Here is a 21,988-nt window from a genome sequence, read left to right on the forward strand (position 1 = left end):
CCTTCAGCCTGATTGGTTTATGAAGAACAAGAAACTTTTTCAAGTGACTTCATCCACACCCTGGTCCATGAAATGCTGATGCCTATGCAGTTTCAATATGTGACTTTGCGTGAGGTGGTGGCGCTCACCTTTAATCACAACTCTTGGGACACAGAGGCAGGTGAATCTCTGTGAGTTCAAGGCCAACCTGGTCTATGTGGCAAGTTCCAGGCCGGCAGGAGCTATATAGTGTGACCCCTGTCTTTAAAAAGGTGAATAGCCCGGTTGTGGTAGCGCACACCTTTAACCTCAGCACTCAGAAGAGAGAGGCAGGAGCATCTTTGTGGTCTACAGAACGAGTTCCAGGACAGTTAGATACACAGAGAAACCCTGTCTGAAAATACAGAAGTAAACAAAACAAAGCAAGGTAAAAAGAGATCCAGGAAGACACTTTGTAACAAGTAGAAGATGATTAAAAGGAAGAGATGCCTAGAAAGCAAGACTTTACCACACCCAGCAGAGAGACAACTGGAGTCTCAGGCCTGAGAAAGGAAACAAAGGGCTGGTGAGACGGCCTCGCCAGCAAAGGCGCTTGCCCAAGCTTGACAACCGCAGTTCTCTTCCAGGACCCACATGGGAACCAGTTCCCACAAGCTGCCCACTGACCCCACAGGACCATAGTATGCATGGCCACACATACACCGATAAATCAAATGTGACTTTAAAAATCACTGTTCTTTATTTGCTCTATTTTGTTTTAAAGTTTTGTTTTGCACGTGTGTATGACTGTGGGTGTGCACACACGCTTGTGCAGAGGTCAGAGGACACTTCCAGGAATCGGTTCTCTCCTTCCATCATCTGAGTCTTGAGGACTGAACTCAGACCATCTGACTTGGTGCCTTTCTGATCAGCCGTCTTGCCCAGCCAATCAGTGTCTAAGTGAGGGAGGAGGGCTGAAGGGACATTTTGGTCCGGGCCTGGTGGTACATCCTTGTCATTTCAGCTCCTCAGGAAGCTGAAGGAGAAGGATAAAAAAAAACTCAAGGCCAGGCTGGGCTACAAGAGTGAGGTCACAGCAAGTCTGGCAACTTACAGAGCTCGTGTCTCGAAATAAAAAGTGAAAAGCCAGGGCTGGAGAGATGGCTCAGCGGTTAAGAGCACGGGCTGCTCTTCCAGAGGTCCTGAGTTCAATTCCCAGCACCCACATGGCGGCTCACAACTGTCTGAAAATGCAGTTCCACGAGATCTGACACCTTCACACCAATGCACATAAAATAAAGTTAGATAAATTTTTTTTTAAAAAAAAGTGAAAAGCCAGATATGGCGGCACAGGGAAACAGGTGGATCTCTGTGGGTTCAAGGTCAGCCTTGTCTACATAGTTCCAAGACACCCAAAGTTATAAAGTTACAAAGACCTTGTCTCAAAATAGATAAATTAATTTAATTAAAAGCAAAAGAGAGCTAAGAGAGTAACAGTGGTAGAGCTCCTGCCTGGAATCCCCCAGTGAGGGGCTGGAGCTCAGTGATAGAGCATCTACCCAGAATCTTCCATTGTCTTACTTCCAAGTAAGTTATCCTTCCAACATGTACTGCTCCTCCCAAATGTCTTCATCCAGAATAGTGCCAGGTTTTAGGGACTAATATCCCAGAAAAGCTTTTCCATCAGTCTGTTGGGAAATATTTTTTTAAGTTTACATTCAATATTTATTTCATGTCAGGTTTACTATAGGACAGTGCAACTTATCAAAGAGCCCATAAAAAGATCTCCTGGCCTTGATTTCTACTTTAAAATTAATGGACTTCCTATACTTCTGAAAGGCTCAAACTGGACCCCAGCTGACTCATTCCTAGAGAGAGTCACTCCCAAACTGTGAGTGTTGGCTTCTTTGCCTATCCTTCCCCACCTCTCGGTAACACTGCTAAGCTCAGAGTTCAAAGTTACTCACATATGTTTCTTTCACTCTGTTGGGAAATATTTTTATATGAAAGCTTCCTAATGAAAATTGATGAAAGGTTTTTTTTTTCTTTTTTTTTTGGTTTTTCGAGACAGGGTTTCTCTGTGGCTTTGGAGCCTGTCCTGAAACTAGCTCTTGTAGACCAGGCTGGTCTCGAGCTCTTTTTTTTTTTTTAAAACTTCATTAAGGGGCTGGAGAGATGGCTCAGAGGTTAAGAGCATTGCCTGCTCTTCCAAAGGTCCTGAGTTCAATTCCCAGCAACCACATGGTGGCTCACAACCATCTGTAATGGGGTCTGGTGCCCTCTTCTGGCCTGCAGGCATATATTGTATACATAATAAATAAATAAATAAATATTTAAAAAAAAATAAAAAATAAAACTTCATTAAGTTTTTTAAATTTATTAGATTTTTTAAAAGTTTTAATCCAAAGCACATATTTCTGGATCTAGTTCCTGATCAGAACCTCTTCTTCCTTTTGGCCTTGGCTAGAGATGGAACTTCAGGCCTTTTAGAGAGATTCTAAGCCAGTATTCTAATGAAACACCACGATCCCTAACACTGGGTCACGTCTCCAGGACCTCCCTGGGGGATTCTAAGCAGGTGCTCTGCCACTGAATCACGCCTGTGGTGGTCTGATAAAAATGGCCAGCATAAGTCCACAGGGAGTGGAAGTATTAGGAGGTGTGGCCTTGTTGGAGTAGGTATGGTTTGCTGGAGGAAATGCATTGCTAGGGGGTGGCCTTTGAGGTCTCAGAAGCCAGACCTAGTGGGTCACATTCTCTCCCGGCTTCATGCCTATCCAGAGATAAAACCCTCAGTTCTTTCTCCATCGTCACTTCTGCCCTCACGCCATCATGATTCCTGCCATGACAATAATGGACTAAACCTCTGAACCTGTAAGCCAGCCCCAGTGAAATGTCTCCCTTTATAAGAGTTGCCGAGGTCATGGTGTCTCTTCCCAGCGATAGAAACCCAGACTAAGACAATGCCCCCATCACCCCCACTTTCCCTTCATTTGTAAAGGACAGCAGATGTTTATAGAGAACGGAACAGACCCAGGTTCCAAACAGCTACAGGGCCATTCTTATCGCTGAGAGCGGACGTGGATAGACTGAAAACCTCTGTGTTGCACAAAGAAATTCTTGAAGGTCGTTTTTATTCCCGTGAGTCACAGGAAATCCACAAGTTTTTTTTCTTTGGTCGTAAAAATAGCATGTGTTGTCACGGGGACTGTGGAGTGTCAGCTCAAATGATAGACTTTTATGACCGCTGGCTATATGAAATCTTTTCAACAATTCATAGAAAGGATTTAAAATATGTCAAACTTATTTCTTTCCTTTATTTTTTGTCAAGTGAGAGATTTTATTGCCTTGATCACTGAACGGGGGGAAATGAGTTTTAGTCCCTGCAGCCCTTGTCCCTGCCAGCATCACACTGCCCCTCACACTGCCCAAGTCTTAAACTGCAGCAAGTCAACCGCATCTGAATAAATGAAAGCCTTAAAGTATTTTAATAATTTATGATGATCATAATAATCCCAGATTTAAATAGTGCATCGAGCCAAGCAAAACAAAACACTTCACGTTTTTAATTCTCTCACCTGGAAACTGAAAACCAAAATGCTTTGGCAAGACTGAAGCAGCAGCCACTGGCTTAGATCCTTAGATATATAAAGGACAAGTGGGCTGGGGTGAGGGCTCAGCAGCTCCGAGTGCTTATTGCTCTTGCAGAGGATGGGGGTTCAGTCCTCAGCACCCACATCAGGCAGCTCCCAACTGCCTATAATCCCAGAAACTCTGACACCCTCCCTGGCCTCCACAGGTACCTTCGCTCACATGCACAAACACACATGTACACGTACAGACATGTTCAAAAACAAAGCCGGTGGTGGCAGAGGCACACACCTTTAATCCCAGTGCTTGGGAGGCAGAGGAAGGAGGATCTCTGAGAGTTCAAGACCAACTGGGTCTACAGAGTGAGTTCCAGGACAGCCAGGGCTGTACAAAGAAACCCTGTCTCAAAAAGGGAAAAAAAAAAGCACACCAACAAAAAAAAAAATCATGGGGGGGTGTGTCTGTGTGGAGGTGCCTTGAAAGAGACAAAAAAAAAAAGAATTTGTCTGTATTGAGTACCTGTAGATCAGATTGGCCCATGGCCTTTTCTGTGAGGCTCTTTCTTAAATGCCAGTCGATATAGGAGGGCCCAAATCACTGTAGATGTTGCCATCCCTGAGCAGGCGGGCCTGGGCCATGTAAGGACAGCTGAGCAAACCAAGGGGAGCAGGTCAGCAGTTCCTCCATGCCCAATGTCTCTGTTCCTGGCTTCAAGATCCTGTCTTAGCTTCAGACCCGTTGTACCGCCACGCTCCAAGACTGTTAATAAAGTTAACCTTGAATCAGGTACAGAGTCAGTGACGAAGCTGACCGGAATTAGTCACAGACATTTTGGAGGACCCAAGATGCAGTGGAGAGGCACAGGAAGGGATAGGGAGGGCCCAAGATTCAAGGGCTTTTTCAGTCTCGAAAGAGTGGAGAGAGTGTCGGTTGGTCATTCTTCCCTGCTTTCTTTTATTTTTTATTTTTATTTCATGTATGCATGCTCGCCATGCATACCTGCAGGCCCCAGTGTCTAAAACTTCTGTTTTCACAAACCAAGGAATTCTTGTGAGTTCCAGGGAGCCGAATTAAAAAAAAAAAATTCACCTTAAACAGGTCAGATACATCCCCCTCAATTCCCTGGTCCTAACAGGTCAGATACATCCCCCTCAATTCCCTGGTCCTAAAAAAATTTTTTACTTAATTTAACTTTGTTCTTTGTTCTGCCAATACCTTAAACAGGATACGAGACACCAGACATTTCCATGCCACAGACACGGGTCAGGAACAAAGAGACCAGCTATGCCAGGATGTGGCCAACACCCAGCCTTCTCAGGATCCCCCCCAAAGATGACACCCACCAATAAGCAGGAAGCAGTTTTGAGAATCCACTGCCCCAATTCCGTCAAACTGTCATGTCTAATCTCCTGCTTTTTATTATTAAAAAAAAAAGAGCTGGGGGGGGGGGGGCTGGAGAGATGGCTCAGAGGTTAAGAGCATTGCCTGCTCTTCCAAAGGTCCTGAGTTCAATTCCCAGCAACCACATGGTGGCTCACAACCATCTGTAATGGGGTCTGGTGCCCTCTTCTGGCCTGCAGGCATACACACAGACAGAATATTGTATACATAATAAATAAATTAATTAAAAAAAGAGCTGGGAATGTTATGGTTTTCGTCTCTTTAAGAGGCAAGCCACGCCCACTCCCAGCCACCCCTGCCCTCCTCCCACCATCTTAGATCTCTCACTGTCCCCGCTTGGCACACGCATCTCTTCTCTCTCCTTTCTCTTCTCCTTCTCCCCCCACCCCACACTCTCTCTCCTCTAAGTAATAAATATTCAGTTTTATTCTGTATGATGTGTCTGCCCTTATGCCTTCCTTTTACTGCCGCTGGGAACCTGCCAGCATTTCCTGCCACCGCCTGCTCACAGCGGCCCACATGGCAGGACCAGCAACCGCTCTGGGGTCTGGCAGCCATCTCATAAAACCCAGAAGAGGGCATCAGGTCCCATTAGAGATGGTTGTGAGCCACCATGTGGTTGCTGGGCAGCCAGTGCTCTTAACCACTGAACTATCTCTCCAGACCCCTGCTTTTTTGATCTATCAGGTTTTTACCCCAATATCTGACTCCTGAGTTTTTAATCGATAGAACAATTTAGATAAACCCTTTTCCTACCCCACCTTAGTTTGGATCCAGGTTTTATCTCAGAGATAGAAAAGCAGACTAAGGCAATGTTCACACACACACACACACACACACACACACACGCACGCACGCACGCACGCGCGCACACACACACACACACACACACACACACACGCACGTGGGTGCAGGTACCTGAGGAGGACAGAACAGAGGGTTGAATCCTCTGCTACTGGAATTATAAGCGGTTGGAAGACTCCCCATGCAGGCATTCATGAACCGAACTCTGGTCCTCTTGCAAGAGCAGCAAAAGGACTCCTAACTGCTGAGCCGTCTCTCCAGCTCCTCTGCCTTATTTGTTGGGGCAGAGTCGGTGAACCTGGAGCTCACTGCTTCAGCGAGATTGGATGGCCATTAGCTCCAGGGATTGGCTCCCTCCATCTCCCAAGCAGTGGGATTACAGGGGTGCTCGCTGTCACCCCTAACGTCTTACATGAGTGCTAAGGATTCAAACTCAGGTTCTCCTGCATGTGTGACAAAAATTTTTGCTCTGAGCCATCCCTGCAACCCCGTTTGTTTGGTGGGAGGGAGGTGTTGTTTGAGTTGAGTGTTCAGTCGGAACTGCCAGCTCCCTCCTCCTTGATTCAGAAATTTCCATTCTTCTCTCTCTCTCCCTTTTTCCTTCCCTCCTTCCCTCCCTCCCTCCCTCCTCCTCCCTCCCCCTCTCTCTCTCTCTCTCTCTGCAAATCCTGTCCTCTCAGAGAATCTCCAACAAAGAAAGGGCACCAAAAGGTTCAGTTCTGCATTCTTGGCAGCTGTGGCAGCTCCTCCCCTGTAGCTGCCAGCAACCCAAGACTCTACCTAAATCCATCAGCTTTTGACCATACTTGGGCACAAACCCAGCTTGTGCCATCAACCCCTCACCTAGAGGGTACATAAGCTCTCTGCTTTAGTTCAGGTGTGTGACTTCTCCGGTCTGATCTCTGGGGCTGGAGGACTCACCTGGGAGTTGCTTTGCTCAAATAAACCTGGGTTTTTTGTTGTTGGGTTTTGTTGTTGTTGTTGTTGTTGTTGTTTTTTGCTTTTTTGCTTTTTTCAATTTGGCTTGATCTGGCTTACTGCATCGGTAAAGGAATCTATTATTGAGTTACAGAAAACCTATTAATGAGGTCTTGTGCAGCCTAGGTTGACCTTGAACTTTTATATAGCTGAGGCTGACCTTGAACTCCCAATCCTCCTGCCTCTACCCCTTAGTGGCAGGATTACCCAGGTTTGCATACTGCACTTGGCTTTTTCTAGAATGTTAAAGGATGGAAGACAGAAACTTCTTCCCAGTGTGATAAAACAAACCCCCAGGCTGGGCTGTGGACCAGCCTGGAGCAGAAAAGAGGCAAGCCATTTCCGCACACAAAGGAAACGGGGCATCTCTGCACGTAAAGGAGAGATGGGAAGGCTGGGGTGTGGCTCAGTGAGTAAGTGCTTATCACATAAACGTGAGGACTTGAGTTCCTTCCTAGAAGCTATACAAAAGTGTACACGGTGGCAAGCTACACCGTGGCAAGCATCCGTTGTCTCACGCCTGGGGAGGCGGCGACAAGGAGACGCCTGGAGCTTGCTGATCAGCTGACCCGGTGAGCTCCGTGTTCAGTGAGAGATTCTGTCTCGAAACTTAAAGGGAGCCGGGCAGTGGTGGTGGCGCACGCCTTTAATCCCAGCACTTGGGAGGCAGAGGCAGGCGGATCTCTGAGTTCGAGGCCAGCCTGGTCTACAAGAGCTAGTTCCAGGACAGACTCTAGAAACTACAGGGAAACCATGTCTCGAAAAACCAAAAAAAAAAAAAAAGAAAAAAGAAACTTAAAGGGAAGGGGCTGGAGGGTGGACTCAAGGGTAAGAGCACCGCTCTTAGCTGGGATTTGATTCCCATCTCCCCCCAGTCAACAGTCAACTCCAGTTCCAAGGGGATCGGATGCCTTTCTGGCCTCCTCGGTTACCACATGCAAACAGTGCACAGACATGCATGCAGCCAAGACATCCATCCATACATATAAAATAAAAGCTAAAGATCTTTTTTTGAAAAATGGTAGAGAGTGCCAGGCGGTGGTGGCACACGCCTTCAATCCCAACCTTGTGGAGACAGAGGCAGGTAGATTTCTGTGAGTTCGAGACCAACCTGATCTACAGAGCGAGCTCCAGGACAGCTAAGGCTACACAAAGAATCCCTGTCTCAAAAAACAAAACCAAACAAAAGGTGGAAAGTTATAGGAAACACCAGATATGTACCCCTAGCTCTGTACACTGTATACATGCATGTGCACAAACACACATGTATATGTATCTTCATGGGCACATGCATACACAAACGTGCATACACATTCATGTACACACAGAGAAGGGAGGGAGGGAGGGTGCTGGGCTCTTAGCCTGTGGTTCTGACTTCCTTACTGCTACCAATTTAGCCACAGACCCCTTACATTGGGTGTTAGTTGCATTTATGTTTTATTATAGTGCCCAGACTACACAACTTATGGGGGGAAAGAATTTTGTCTCAAAGAGTTCAGTCTGTCATGGTGGCAGTTCAGTCCACACAGTGGCCAGGAAGCAGAAAGCAAGACAGGAGTGTAGCCAGGTATAATATACCCTGCAGGGCCCCCGCCCCCCATGACCTCTCTGCTTCAGCTAGGCTCTGTCCCCTAGTGTTTGCAGAACCTCATAAAACAGCACCCCCAGCTGCAGAGCAAACATTCCTAACCTGAGCAGCCGGGAGGTTCCTTTATAAATTAAACCGCACACCTTAACTTTGGGGATTAGCATAGGCCAATAAAAACAAGACTCTAGGGACTGAGGAGATTGCCATGCAAGCGTGAGGATCTGAGTTCTAATCCCTGGCATCCACATAAAAGCCTAGTGGCAGCACTGGAGGGGGGAGAGGCGATGGGATCCCAGGGAGATGCCAAGCTAGGAAGGTGGAGAGTGATGAAGATGCACAAAGCCAACCTCTGTGCTCCGCTGGAAGACAGAGAGACAAGCACGCGTGCGCACACACACACAGTGAATGAGCGATTCTATGGGAATCTTCTTGGCAAGGGGAAATGCACCCTATAGTTTGTCTCTCATCAGAAAAAGGAAGCTCAAGATGGGAAAGGAGCTAAGGAGTTCCATCTCTGAACCCAGCCTTGCCAGTGACTTAAGTGTTTTACGCCAAAAGTTGGCGTGGGGAGCATAAAGTTCCCTTCAATTTTTCCACGTTGTATAAAGGAATAAATAACTTTTCTGAGGGTCCCTGGTCTTTTGAAACTTTTAATTTTTTTAATGCATGCAAAAGAATGTGTGTAATATATGGCCGCAATGAAGCAAAAGCAATAAAATGAACCTCCTGGGACCAATACAATAGTGCCAAAAAGTATGAAAGAGGGGGCTGGAGAGATGGCTCCGTGGTTAAAAGCATTTGCTGCTCTTGTAGGGAACCTGAGTTCGGTTCCCAGCACCCAGCTTGGGCAGCTCACCTTCCATAACTTGTAGTGGGGAGCTGCGGGCTGCATTCCCACCCAGCTCCCAGCCCCCTGGCTAGCTTATGCCCCGAAATAACAACACACAAACTGCATTCATTTAAACACTGCCTGGCCCATTAGTTCCAGCCTCTTACTCACATCTTGATTAACCCATATCTAATAATCTGTGTAGCACCACGAAGTGCCTTACCGGGAAGATTCTAGCTTACGTCCATCTTGGGCCGGAGCTTCATCCCCGGCTCTCTCCCTGAGGAGAGGCATGGCAGTCTGGCTCAGAGAGCAGAGGCATGGCGATTTATTAACTTCCCTTCCCAGCATTCTGTTCTGTCTACTCCGCCCACTTAAGGGCTGGCCAATCAAATGGGCCAGGCAGTTTCTTCATTAACCAATGAAATCAACTCAAACAGAAGACCCTCCCACATCAATAACTCTAACTCCAGGGCACTCCATTCTTGCTTAAGCACTCAAACTTGAGCGCGATGGAGAAGCTCCGGATGGCCAAGAACAATCGAGATAAACAATGACAGGGCTGGCAAGTGGCTCAGCAGATACAGGCCCTTGCCATCTGACCTGAAGACCAGAACTTCATCCTAAACGTGTCTGGTGGAAGGAGAGAACTTTCTCCTATGGGTGGGCCTCTGAGCTTCAGGTGTGTGTCGTGGTAGATGCGAGAGATAACGCGCGCGCGCGCGCACACGCTTAGAAAGAAATATAACTTTTTAAATTAAAAAAAAAAAAAGTTGACGGCTACAGAGAAACCCTGTCTCGAAAAACCAATTAAAAAAAAAAAAAAGTTGGAGGTCGAGAGTGGTGGCTCACGCCTTTAATGCTGGCACTTGAGAGGCAGAGGCAGAGCAAGTGACCTCTGTGAGCTCGAGGTCAGCCCGGTCCACAGAGAGAGCTGGACTGGGGGTGTGGTTCAGTAGCAGAGTGCTCGCTGAGACTGCATGAACACCTGAGTTCGCTCTCCAGCACCCACGGAAAACAACAACCACCTTTTAAAATCCGCACGATCTGGACTGAGACCCCGGATTTCAACCCTCGGTACGAGGAATGAAAGAAAAAAAAAATCACAGTTCTGGCTTCCAGTCCAGCTTAGCAGCTCCTCGACTCCCTGGAACATTCACGGTGACCGGGAGAAATAAAGCAGATTGGAACCTGATCATTCCGAAACCCCTTCCAGTGCCCAGAATGCAGTCAGCAGACCCAGCTTTGCTTTTCTCTTTTGGTCCTCCTCGGCTTCCATAGCAGACCCACTGTTTCAGACCCCGGAACTGGCCGAGTGTCTTGGGTTTCTGCGCAGCTGTCCCCCGGTCGCCGTGGAAACCGATCAGCCAATCGGAGCGTGTGGCCCTACCGGCTGACGCGGCGGGATCCAGCGTGCTGTGTCTGTGGGCTTCCGCGGGATCTCGGTAACGGATAGCGATGCTAAAGGCTAAGATTCTCTTCGTGGGGCCCTGCGAGGTGAGACCGGCCGGGTTCGGGAGACTCCTAGAACTGGGGTTGTTTCCAGGAGGTGCAACTGGGACCAGCGTCCCCACTGGGGGCTGCAGCTGGCCTTACGTGACCTGCGGAGCTGCCGGGCCTTGATCTATTTCACCACCCCACCCCACCCCCCGCCCAGTAGTGGAGGAGAATCTTGAGGTACCCAGGTCTGAAGGCCAACGAGAGTGAGGGGCATCTCATGACTCCCCCTTCGAACCTTCCCCGCAAAAGGAATCAGTCAACGGGTTGAGAAAACTAGATTTTTGAATATAGGGTCCTGGAGCAAGTGGCTATTAATTATGAGGGAATTACTACATAGGTGATTCACACTATACACCAAATTAAAGCTCAAATGGGCCAAAACTAAACATGCAAATGAGTTCACTGTAGAAAGAAGCTAGGTGTATTGGCACATACCTGTAATACCAAGACTCAGGAGGCAAAGGGAGGAGAATCATCACAAGTTCAAGGACAACCTGGGCTACGCGCTGAGTTCTGGGACATTCCGGGCTGCAATGTGAGATGCTGTCTGAAAGTACCAAAATGTGTGTGTGTGTGTGTGTGAGAGAGAGAGAGAGAGAGAGAGAGAGAGAAAGAGAGAATAGAAGATGAATATGTGAATATGTAAATCACCTAGCTGGTTTGTTAAAGCTCAAATCTCTGAGTACCAGCTCAGAAAGTTAGCTTATGTTAAGTTTTGTTATTTGGTGACAAAGTAGTTCAGGCTGGCCTTGAACTCAAGACCCGCCTGCTTCAGCTTCCCAAGTACTGGGGCTATAGGCCTGTGTCACTATGCCTCAAATAGCCTAGTTATTGTTCCTAAGTAGTTTGGGGAAGAATTTAGTAATTCAGATTTTGTAGATTGGTCCATGAAACCACTGAGAACCATTGTGTATTCATGGGTGAATATATGGCAAAGATGAGGTCTTAATCTTAAATTAGGAGGCTGGGAATGTGGCTGGATGATAGAATGTTTGCCTGGCATACGGGAATCCCTAGGTTCAATCCTCAGCACCACATAAAACTTTCATGGTGGCACACGCCTCGATTCTGGTATTTGGAAGGCGGAGGCAGGATGATTGGGAGATCACACTCCTGGCTACAATAACAAGTCTGAGGCCGGCCTGGGATACATAAAACCTGTCAAAGAAAAAAATTCTAATCCCAAGTTAGGGAAGAGTTCAGCACACAAAAAATCTAGGAAGGACTGGGCCATGCATTGTAATGCAGACCTCAGCACGCAGGAGACTAAGACAGGAGGATTGCCACAACTCCGAAGCAGTCTGGGCTACATCGGGTTGTTGAGGCTAGCTTGGAGCCGAGAGGAGGAGAAGGCGGCTCAATGGAAATGACAGCAAGGACTGGAAAGGTGGTTTGGGGTTAAGATCACATACAAGCAGCTCTTCTCTTGCCCAGGTCCTCGTTTGGTTCCCAGCACTGTAGCTGTTTGTTTACTCTTTGAGGGCCACCACCAGCTCCCTAATAAATAACCGGAGACTCATTCTTACTTATGAATGCCCAGCCTTAGCTTGGCTTGTTTCTAGCCAGCTTTTCTGACTTACATTATCCTGTTTCTCTTCTTCTACCTTTTGCTGCTGGGCTTTTTACCTTTCTTTATGCTATATACCTTTCTTTCCCACTCTGTGACCAGCTGCATGGCTGGTCCCTGGTGTCCTCCTCACCATCTTTTCTCACTCCTCTCCCTTTTTGCATCCATTTCTAGCCTACATTTCTCCTATTTATCCTTTGCCTGGCAACCCTGCCTATCCCTCTCCTGCCTTGTTATTGGCCATTCAGCTCTTTATTAGACCAATCAGGTGTCTTAGGCAGCTAAAGTAACACAGCTTCACAGAATTAAACAAATGCAACATAAAAGAATGCAACACACCTTTGTATCATTAAACAGACATTCCACAGCTTAAATGAATGTAACGCATCTTTTTTTTTAAAGATTTATTTATTTATTATGTATACAACATTCCTTCCCTGTATGCTTGCATGCCAGAAGAGGGCACCAGATCTCATTATAGATGGTTGTGAGCCACCATGTGGTTGCTGGGAATTGAACTCAGGACCTCTGAAAGAGCAGTCAGTGCTCTTAACCTCTGAGCCATCTCTCCAGCCCCCGAATGTAACGCATCTTAAGCTAATTCCACAACAAGCTCCCGTGCCAGCTGGCTCACAACTGTCCATGACTTCCAGTTCCAGGAGATGTGACAGCTCAGGCCCTCAACACGCACAGACACATGCACAGACACAGACACAGACGCATGCACAGACTGGGCACAATGGTACATGTCTTTAATTCCAGCACTGAGAAGGCAGAGACAGGTGAGTCTGAGCTGGGGGCCAGCCTGATTGACATAATGTTCTAGGCCAGCCAGGGCTACATAGTAAAACCGTGTGTGTGTGTGTGTGTGTGTGTGTGTGTGTGTGTGTGTGTATTAAATTTAAAAGAGAGCACAGTTGTAGTTTGGAGAAAGTTTGCAAGATATGTTACAGATCTAGGTTTGGCAGTAGACTGTGGTAATTTCATCATTTTGAAGGCCGGGGGAGAAAGATTGACCATTGGTACCAGCTTGGGCTACATAACAAGTCCTTACCTCAAAACAAGTGGTTTAGAGTACAGAGTATAAGTGCAGAGGGGTTTGGGGTTTGTGCTTGTCTCTGTTTTTTTTCTAATGGCTTTTCGGTTTGCTTGTTTGTTTGTTGAAACAAGATCTCAGGAGCCTAGATCGAACCTGACCTACTAATCCTCCTGCCTCTTCTCACCTCCTCTCCAACCCTTCTCCCCCCCCTTCCCTTTTGTCTTCCTCTTCATTCCTTTCTCCTGTCCTGTGGCGTTTTGTAAGGGCTTGCTCAGATTTAAGCCCCTGGCTTCTCAGGAACAATTTTATTTGTTTTATATTGAGGCCTATGCAGTATTTGTTCAGTGGGCGGTGCAAATACGCAAAGGAGATCTGAAAAGCAGACCATGGCTCTGAGGAGGGAACGGGTGGGTGGATGAGTAGGTGGGTCGAAGGATGGGTGGAAGGGTGGATGGATGGGGTGAGTGAGTAGCTGAGTACGTGGATGGACGAGAAGGTGAGTGGATAGTTGAGGAGACAGGTGGATAGATGGGGTGAGTGGGTGGTTGAGTCGATCGGTGAGTGGATGGAGGAAGTTAGTGGGTGTTGAATGGATGGACGGAAGGGAGGGTGGAAACCTGCTTTGAGTAGAGGGCTCAGAAAGGCTGTCTTACAATCCTGTTGACTTTTTATAGGGATGTTGATTACTTACATAACACATGAGAAGAAGTAGACTGCTGACCTTGTGACCCAGCTAGCACGGTCCACAAACCTGGGTCTCAGCCTTGACCGTGGTCCTCTTCCTGACCTCGTAGCTGTGACAGACTGATTGGCTAAAGCTGTGGAGAGAGGCAGGGAGGGGTGGCGGGACACACGTACCTGGGTTTTTGTGGTGGTTGTTTCTGGTTTTCTGTTCTCAGGTAAGTTAACTGAGGACCAGCCAGACTATCAGAAAGGCTTGCGTGATCCCAATCTAAGCTGTCCACTGTGCTAGGGCAGAACAGCATTCTTCCAACAGCGAGAGCTCTGTCCTAGAGATCTCAAGGAGTCTTGGCCAGTACTTCACCACACCTATCCCAGGCTGGCCTCAGGGTCTCCCCATGTAGCCCAGGCTAGCCTGGTACTGGCACTCTCGCTGCCTCAGCCACCTGAGTGCTGGGGTTGCGGGGGTTACAGGGGTGTGCCACTGTACTTGGCAGGTGAGGGCTCCTGTGTGGTTTATTTCTCTGCTCCGTTTGCTCTTTCACAGAGTGGCAAGACAGTGTTGGCCAACTTTCTGACTGAATCTTCAGACATCACTGAATACAACCCAACCCAAGGTGTGAGGTGAGCCTGTCCAGTCTCTGTACCTAGACCAGTGGTGGAGCACCATGCACCCCTACCTCAGGAGCCGTGTGTTCCAAGACTGCTTCCTAAGGAAGGTCCTGCTGCCTCTTTGTATTTTCAGGATCCTAGAGTTTGAGAACCCACATGTCACCAGCAACAACAAAGGCACGGGCTGTGAATTTGAGCTCTGGGACTGCGGTGGCGACTCCAAGTAGGTTTTCTTTAACATAGCTCTGCTCCAACAGCTGACTGACAAAAAGTAGGGTCTGGTTGGGTGCTCAGTGGTAGAGACCTACCCAGAATCCCCAGGGAGGGGCTGGGGTGTGGCTCAGTGGTAGAGACCTACCCAGAATCCCCAGGGAGGGGCTGGGGTGTGGCTCAGTGGTAGAGTGGTTGCACATGTGTAAAGCCCTGAGTGCAGCAATAATAATAATAATAATAATAATAACAACAACAACAACCACATTGAGAAGCGAGGATGCCCTACCATTGTCTCTTGACTTCCTTCCCTCTTGGCAGGTTTGAGTCCTGCTGGCCAGCCCTGATGAAGGATGCCCATGGAGTGGTGATTGTCTTCAATGCTGATATCCCAAGCCACCTAAAGGAAATCGAAATGTGGTATTCCTGCTTTGTCCAGCAGCAGTTCCTCCAAGACAGTCACTGCATGCTCGTGGCCCACCACAAACCAGGCTCTGGAGGTGACAAGGGCAGCCTGGCTCTGTGTAAGCACCCTAGACTGCTTTCCTTGCTTTTGTCTCTACTGTTTCAAGCATTTCTCTGTGTGTGTGTGTGTGTGTGTGTGTGTGTGTGTGTGTGTGCGCGCGCGCGCGCGCACGCGCGCGCGTGCCCACTCTCATGCACAAGTGCACAAAAGCATAGTTCTATGTTTCTTTGGAAATCATAGTCTCATTCTCAAGAAAGCCATTCACCTTAGGTCTTTATTTTATTTTATTTTTTTTTTTTTGGTTTTTCGAGACAGGGTTTCCCTGTAGTTTCTAGAGCCTGTCCTGGAGCTAGCTCTTGTAGACCAGGCTGGCCTCGAACTCAGAGATCCGCCTGCCTCTGCCTCCCGAGTGCTGGGATTAAAGACGTGCGCCACCACCGCCCGGCAGGTCTTTATTTTTTATTTTATCTTTTTGTCCTTACTTATCTTTTGTGTCTGCCTGTGTATGCATATGTACCTTATACATACCAGGTCTTCATAGAGGCATGCATAAGGTGCTTGCCTAGAATCCCCACTGAGGGGCTGGGGTGTGGCTCAGTGGCAGAGCCCCTGCCTAGAATCCCCAGTGATATATTAGGGAACAGCTCTGTTACAGAGCACCTGTCTGATATGCACAAGGCTCTTGGTTCCTTCTGAAGCACCACACAAAAGACAAAAATAAGAACCTGCCAGTACCTACTTGGGTATCTTTCCTATTGCCAAAGGGCGGTTTCAACTTTTTGTTAGGTTTGGTTTGATTTTTGAGATAGGGTTTCTCTGGTAGCCCTGGCTGTCCTAGAACTCACTTTGTAGACCAGGCTGGCCACCAACTCACAGAGATCCGTCTGCCTCTGCCTCCCCAGTGCTGGGTTTAAAGCCGTGCACTGCCACCGATGCTGTTCTCTGTGTGTCAAGCAGGTTAAAGCTTGTAAGAGTTCAGCATGTCACGGGTGTGCTAGCACATGCATGAAATCTCAGCACTGACAAGATTGAGCAGGAAGACCAATCCTAAGCATGCCTAGATACACTGCAAGACCTAGCAGGGAGGGAGGGTGGAAGAAAGTGGTTCTCCAGTAGCCTGGGTTGTTACGTGCTAGAAAGAGCTCCTTGTACAACCTTGAAGCCTAATTAATTAGCCTCGTTTCCCCTGTGGAGCTCCCCCCTTGAACAAGCTGAAGCTGGTGCACTCGAACCTGGAGGAAGACCCCGAGGAGGTCCGGGAGGAATTCATCAAGTATTTAAAAAGCATCATCAACTCCATGTCGGAGAGCAGAGACCGCGAGGAGATGCTCATCATCACCTAGTGTGCCTGTGCCGCCACCCCTGAGACGATGCTGACTTCCCCAGGCAGAGCTGAAACCCCACCCAGCTGCTGACACGCCCTTCTCCCTGTGGCTATAGACGCGTTCCTTATCTGCTAGAAGGTGCCAGTAAGAGTCAGGCATGGTGGCACAGGCCTGTGATCCCAGCTCTTGGGAGGCTGAGGTAAGGGTTGAGAATTCAAGGCCAGCCTGGGCTACAGATGAAGCCCCTATCGCAGCCCCTCTCCAGAAGCAAGAAGCTACCCCGCCCTCTCTCTCTCGGCTGTCACACCATAAACACATCCTTCCAGCAACCTTCTTGGTGCTGTTTTCAGATTGAGCTGTTTGTTGGTGGTTAAGGAATGAAATGGCCGGAGTGGAGAGATGTGATCTCTGATGTCCTTGAGAGCAGAAAGGATGTGGTGTTTCTTACAGAGAACCCAGCTAGAGCTGCTGCTTCTGGACTTGACAGCAGTGCTGTGCGCTATAAAGGAATCAACAGCAGGGACCAGTGAGATGGCTCAGTGGATGAATGCACTTGCCGCCAAGCCTTACAACCTGAGTTCAATCCCCAGATCCCACTTAAAGGTGGAAGGAGAGCTCTGCCCCATTCAAACCCCCCCCCCCCACACACACACACCAAAACCACACTATATAGAACCTTAAAAAGGAATGAGTTGGAAAGATGGGTCAGTGGTTAGGAGCACTCGTTGCTTGTGCTGAGGACCTGAGTTTGGATCCCACATTGGGCAGCTATGCCAGTAACTCTAGCTCCAGGAGATCCAGCCTTTTTCTTGTCCCCAGGGGTACACACACACTCACACACAGCATACGCTCTCTCACACACTCACACAGACTGTGTTAGCTACTTTTCCACTGCTGTGATAACACACCATGACCAAGGCAATTCTAAGAAGAGTTTATGTGGGCTTCAGGTTCCAGAGAGATGATAGTCCATCAAGACAGGGAAGCGTGGCACCAGGGACAGGAAACGGAGGCTCATATTGAACTGTAGACATACATCAGAGAGAGCAGACAGTGAGTGGCCCCCAAACCCACCTCTAGAGCCGTAGTTCCTCAAGCAAGGCCGCACCCCCTAGAACTCCCAAACGGTGCCACCAACTAGGAGGCAAGTATTCAAATGCCCAAGGCTATGAGGGACATCTCTTTTAAAATGCCACACAAACACAAATATAAGTCTTTGTTTTTTTAAGGGAGGGGCTCAGCAAAGGACTGGGCCAGTTATGTGGCTCCACAGTAGAGAATGTGCTTGAGACCCCAGTGAGGGACTTGGAGTGCGGGTTAGAAATAGATCACTAGTTTAGCATGTAGGAGACTTTCAGCTCCATTTCTAGAACTGAAAAGAAAAAAATCAACAATACAAAGTGTCTTTTAAAGAAATACAAGGGTTAGGGAGATGGCTCAGTTGGTAGAGCACTTGACTTGCAAGCATGAGGACCCAAGTTCAATCCCCAAACCAGTGTAAAGATGCTGGGCTTTGTGGACATGTACTGGGGAGCCAGAGACACAGATCCTGGGCACTGCTGGCCGGACAGCCCATTCTGTTTTGTGAGCTTTGAGCCCATGAGAGACCCTGTCTCAAATATAAGGTGTGGGCTGGTGAGACTGCTGAGTGATCAATCCATTTGCCACACGAGCAGGTGGTGAGGACTGGATTTAGTCTCGGAACTCATCAAAGTCAGGCAAGTGTGACAGCTTGCTGTAATCCCAGTACAGGAGAAGCAAAGACAGGACCCCCAGGGCAAATTGGGTGACTGGACAAGCTGGAATCCGCCAACTCTGGGTTCAGCTCAAGACCCCGACTTAGTAAGTAAAGTGGATCAAGAAAGATCTGTCATCTTTGGGCTCTGAAGGCGCACGCGCTCACACACACACACTGAGGCAAGGACACAGCAAAGTAGATGTGCCTGAAGGGCTGATCTCCAAGGCTGTGCCCTGGACTTCACACCCATGTGCGCACACTTGCATCATACAAAGGAAACTGGTTATCTTGGCACATGCTTGTATCGCAGCTGGCAGGAAGTAGAAGCAGGAGAAGAATCAGGACCTCAAGGCTAACCTGGGCTACATGAGACTCTGGATCATTTCTAAACAGCAAGCAGACACCGTGTGCATGAGATCACTGGTGAAAGTGTGACAGGCTAACAGGATTGGGTCCCAGTGTTCACTGCAGTCACCATTCTGGGTAACTTGAAGGAATGTTGCTCGTGTCAACAAGAAAAGGCTGGTGACATGGCCCAGCAGGTGATGGCGTGTGCTGCCAAGCCTGGTGACCCGAATTTGATCTGCAGAACCCATGCGGTGGCAGGAAAGAGCCAACTCCTGCAAACTGTCCTCTGACCTCCACACGCACACCCACAGCACGCTCGCAAGTGTCCTCAGGCACACACACGGTCACAGAAAATAAAAATAAAGTATGATTCTTGCCTCGATCTCTTCTCATTTTAAGGCTCCACTCTCAACACTAGAGGTCAGAAGTTCAAAACTGATAGCTACTGGGTACAAGTCAAGATGCCCCACCCCCCAAGTCATAATCACTCTAGATGATTTCAGAGAATTATTGTTTGCTTTGTTGTTTGGGGGCTGACTGTGAGACAACTCTGTGTAGCCTTGGGTGGCCCGGAACTCACTTTTTAGACCAGGCTCGTCATGAACTCACAGATAGCTTCTGCCTCCCCAGTGCTGGGATTAAGGGCGTGCGTCACCACCACCACCTAACCATTTTACCTTTCTTTCCTTCTGTGTATCTTTCTTTTACTGCTTCTCATGCCTGGTTGGCTGGCTGCTGCCTGGCTTCTGGCCCAGGGTGTGCCCCTCTCTCTCTCTCTTCTTTTCTCTCTCGAGCCTAGATTTCTGTTTCTACTTATTCTCTCTGCCCATCAGTCCTGCCTATCCCTCTCCTGCCTAGCTATTGGCCATTCAGATTTTTATTAGAACAATCAGGTGCCTTGGGCAGGCAAGATGCAACAAATACAACACATCTTTATATAATTAAATATATCTTAGATCATTAAACAAATGCAGCATAAACAAATATAAACACACCTTCACATAATTAAATAGTCCACAGCATAAACCAATGTAACACATCTTTGCCCAGTTAAAATATTCCACAACATGGAACCTTAAATAGCCCAAAGGCCCAAGTGTTGGAAACTTGACCATGGATCTGGGGCTGTTGGAAGGTGGACATCTCTGAGAGGTCCGTCCTAACAGGAGGCCATGGGGGGGCCAGTCTTTCATATGCTGCTCTGTGGCCACGAGGAGGGAGATTTGCTCCACTCTGCTTGCACCATGGTGTGTCTCTTTCCACAAGCCTATACACAACCCACCACCAACTTAAACCTGGGGGGCCACAAGCCAAAGAGCGACCTTCTCTCTCTCAGAGGTCACCTCAGGTATTTTGTTACAGTAATTGAAATCACTGCCACAACTGGGATCAGCCATGGGGAAAAAGCACCCAGTCCAAAAAGTGGCCGTAAGGGGTCCGGGAAGAACAAGCATCATGTTTCCTTGTGTCAGTAAGGTAACAGGAAGTGGTCTGAAGTACAGCCCATTGGGACAGAAAACCTGTGCGTGGCTTACATCATTATTTGAAACATCCATTTCTTAAATTGATCAGGCAAAGTCCCTGGAAATCACTATATTCTGTGTTTAGGATCAGATAATTGTTCTAACAAAATTTTTTAGGTCACAGGAGCACGCAGATCCATGTTTTGTGTGTGTGTGTATATGCATATGTTGCATATACACATGGATTCAAGTATGCAAGCTCATGTGTACACACAGAGGCAGGAGGATATCCCTTGGACTCATATAAAAACCAAAACGAAATGGAGATGACTCAGCCACACTGGCTGCTCTGGCAGAGGACCTGGGTTTCCTTCCCAGCACCCCTTGGCAGCTTACAGACATCTGTCACTTCAACTCCAGAGGGTTTGATGCCCTCTTCTGGCTTCTATGGGCACTGCATGCATACTATACACATACATGCACGCAGACAACAACATCTTACACATTAAAAAAAAAAAAAAACCCAGAGTTGCCCGGTTGTTGACAGAGTTTTCCCAAGCCACTAGCAGCTTCCCAAATAACTTACACAGACGCTTATATTAATTATAAACACTCGATTGATAGGCTTGTTACTCTTTTTTTTTTTTTTTTTTGGTTTTTCGAGACAGGGTTTCTCTGTAGCTTTGGAGCCTGTCCTGGAACTAGCTCTGTTGACCAGGCTGGCCTCGAACTCACAGAGATCCCGCCTGCCTCTGCCTCCCGAGTGCTGGGATTAAAGGCATGTGCCACCACGGCCCGGCTTTTGTTACTAACTCTTAAACTAAATTAACCCATATTTCTCATCTGTGTTTTGCCATGTGGCTCATACCTTCTTATCTCACTTTCTACACTTCCTGCTTCTTTGGCAACTGGCTGGCGTCTCCTGACTCCGCCTTTCCTCATCCCATCTTTCTCATTTTGGCTTTCCCGCCTACCTCTATCCTGTTCAGCTATTGGCCGGTCAGCTTGTTTTTTAAACCAATCATAGTGACATATATTCACACAGTGGGCAGAAGGATTATTCTACAGCACCTGGTCTACAGAGAAAATTCAAGGCCATCCTGGACAACTTCGTGAGATGCTGTCTCAGAATGAAAAGGTGGTGGGAGATGTGGCTCAGGGTAGAGTGCTTGCCTAGAATCCCCCAGTGTGGGGCTGGGGATGAGCTTCAGGTGTAACATGCTTGCCTAACATGAGAGAGGTCCTAAATTCAGTCTGTAGCAACACACACACAGGGAAGGCATTCTTGCTTTTAATATGAAGAAGACTGTGGTCCTGTTTCTCCGTGTATTAAGGCGGGAACCATTTTCCTGCTGAAGTTGCAGCAATGGCCGTGTTTCTGGCCACTTGTTTCCCACCGCGGAATGACAAAGCCCCTGGTGCTCTGAGGTGAGAAACATCCGCTATCCTGGTGGTCTGAGGTGAGAAACATCCGCTATCCTGGTGGTCTGAGGTGAGAAACATCCGCTATCCACTCTGCACTCTCAGTTCGTTCTAATCCAGGCTTTGGGATATTTTTTTTTTTGAGTCCTGTGTAGCCCAAGCTGATCTCAAACTCCCCACATAGCAAAGGATAACTTGAATTCCTGATCCTTCTCCCTCCACTTCCCTTTGGAAGATTACAGGCATGCGCTCCCATGCCGAGTTGATGTGATGCCGCAGACGGAGCCTAGGGCTTCGTGTTAGACAAGTCCTCTGCCTACCAAGCTCCAGGCCTCTGTCCAGCACACACACACACACACACACACACACACACACACACACCACACACCGTTTCTAAGGCTCGGTGCAGACTTACTCTTCAGTTCAGGTCTACTTGGAGAGTCTAGACACCCAAACCTGTGGGAATCA

At 48.0% G+C, this 21,988-nt stretch overlaps 1 protein-coding gene across 1 annotated transcript; it reads left to right on the forward strand.

Moving 5' to 3' along the window:
* The first annotated feature begins 10,235 nt into the window (after window positions 1-10,235).
* On the forward strand, window positions 10,236-19,010 carry Ift22 (intraflagellar transport 22). Its single transcript, XM_038345676.1, has 5 exons — window positions 10,236-10,646; window positions 14,484-14,560; window positions 14,682-14,771; window positions 15,080-15,282; window positions 16,419-19,010. The coding sequence occupies exons 1-5, from the start codon at window positions 10,608-10,610 to the stop codon at window positions 16,565-16,567; spliced, it is 558 nt and encodes a 185-aa protein (XP_038201604.1). The 5' UTR covers window positions 10,236-10,607; the 3' UTR covers window positions 16,568-19,010.
* The last annotated feature ends 2,978 nt before the right edge of the window (window positions 19,011-21,988 follow it).

Source organism: Arvicola amphibius, chromosome 10, assembly GCF_903992535.2.
Source record: "Arvicola amphibius chromosome 10, mArvAmp1.2, whole genome shotgun sequence".
NCBI classification, from domain to species: domain Eukaryota; kingdom Metazoa; phylum Chordata; class Mammalia; order Rodentia; family Cricetidae; genus Arvicola; species Arvicola amphibius.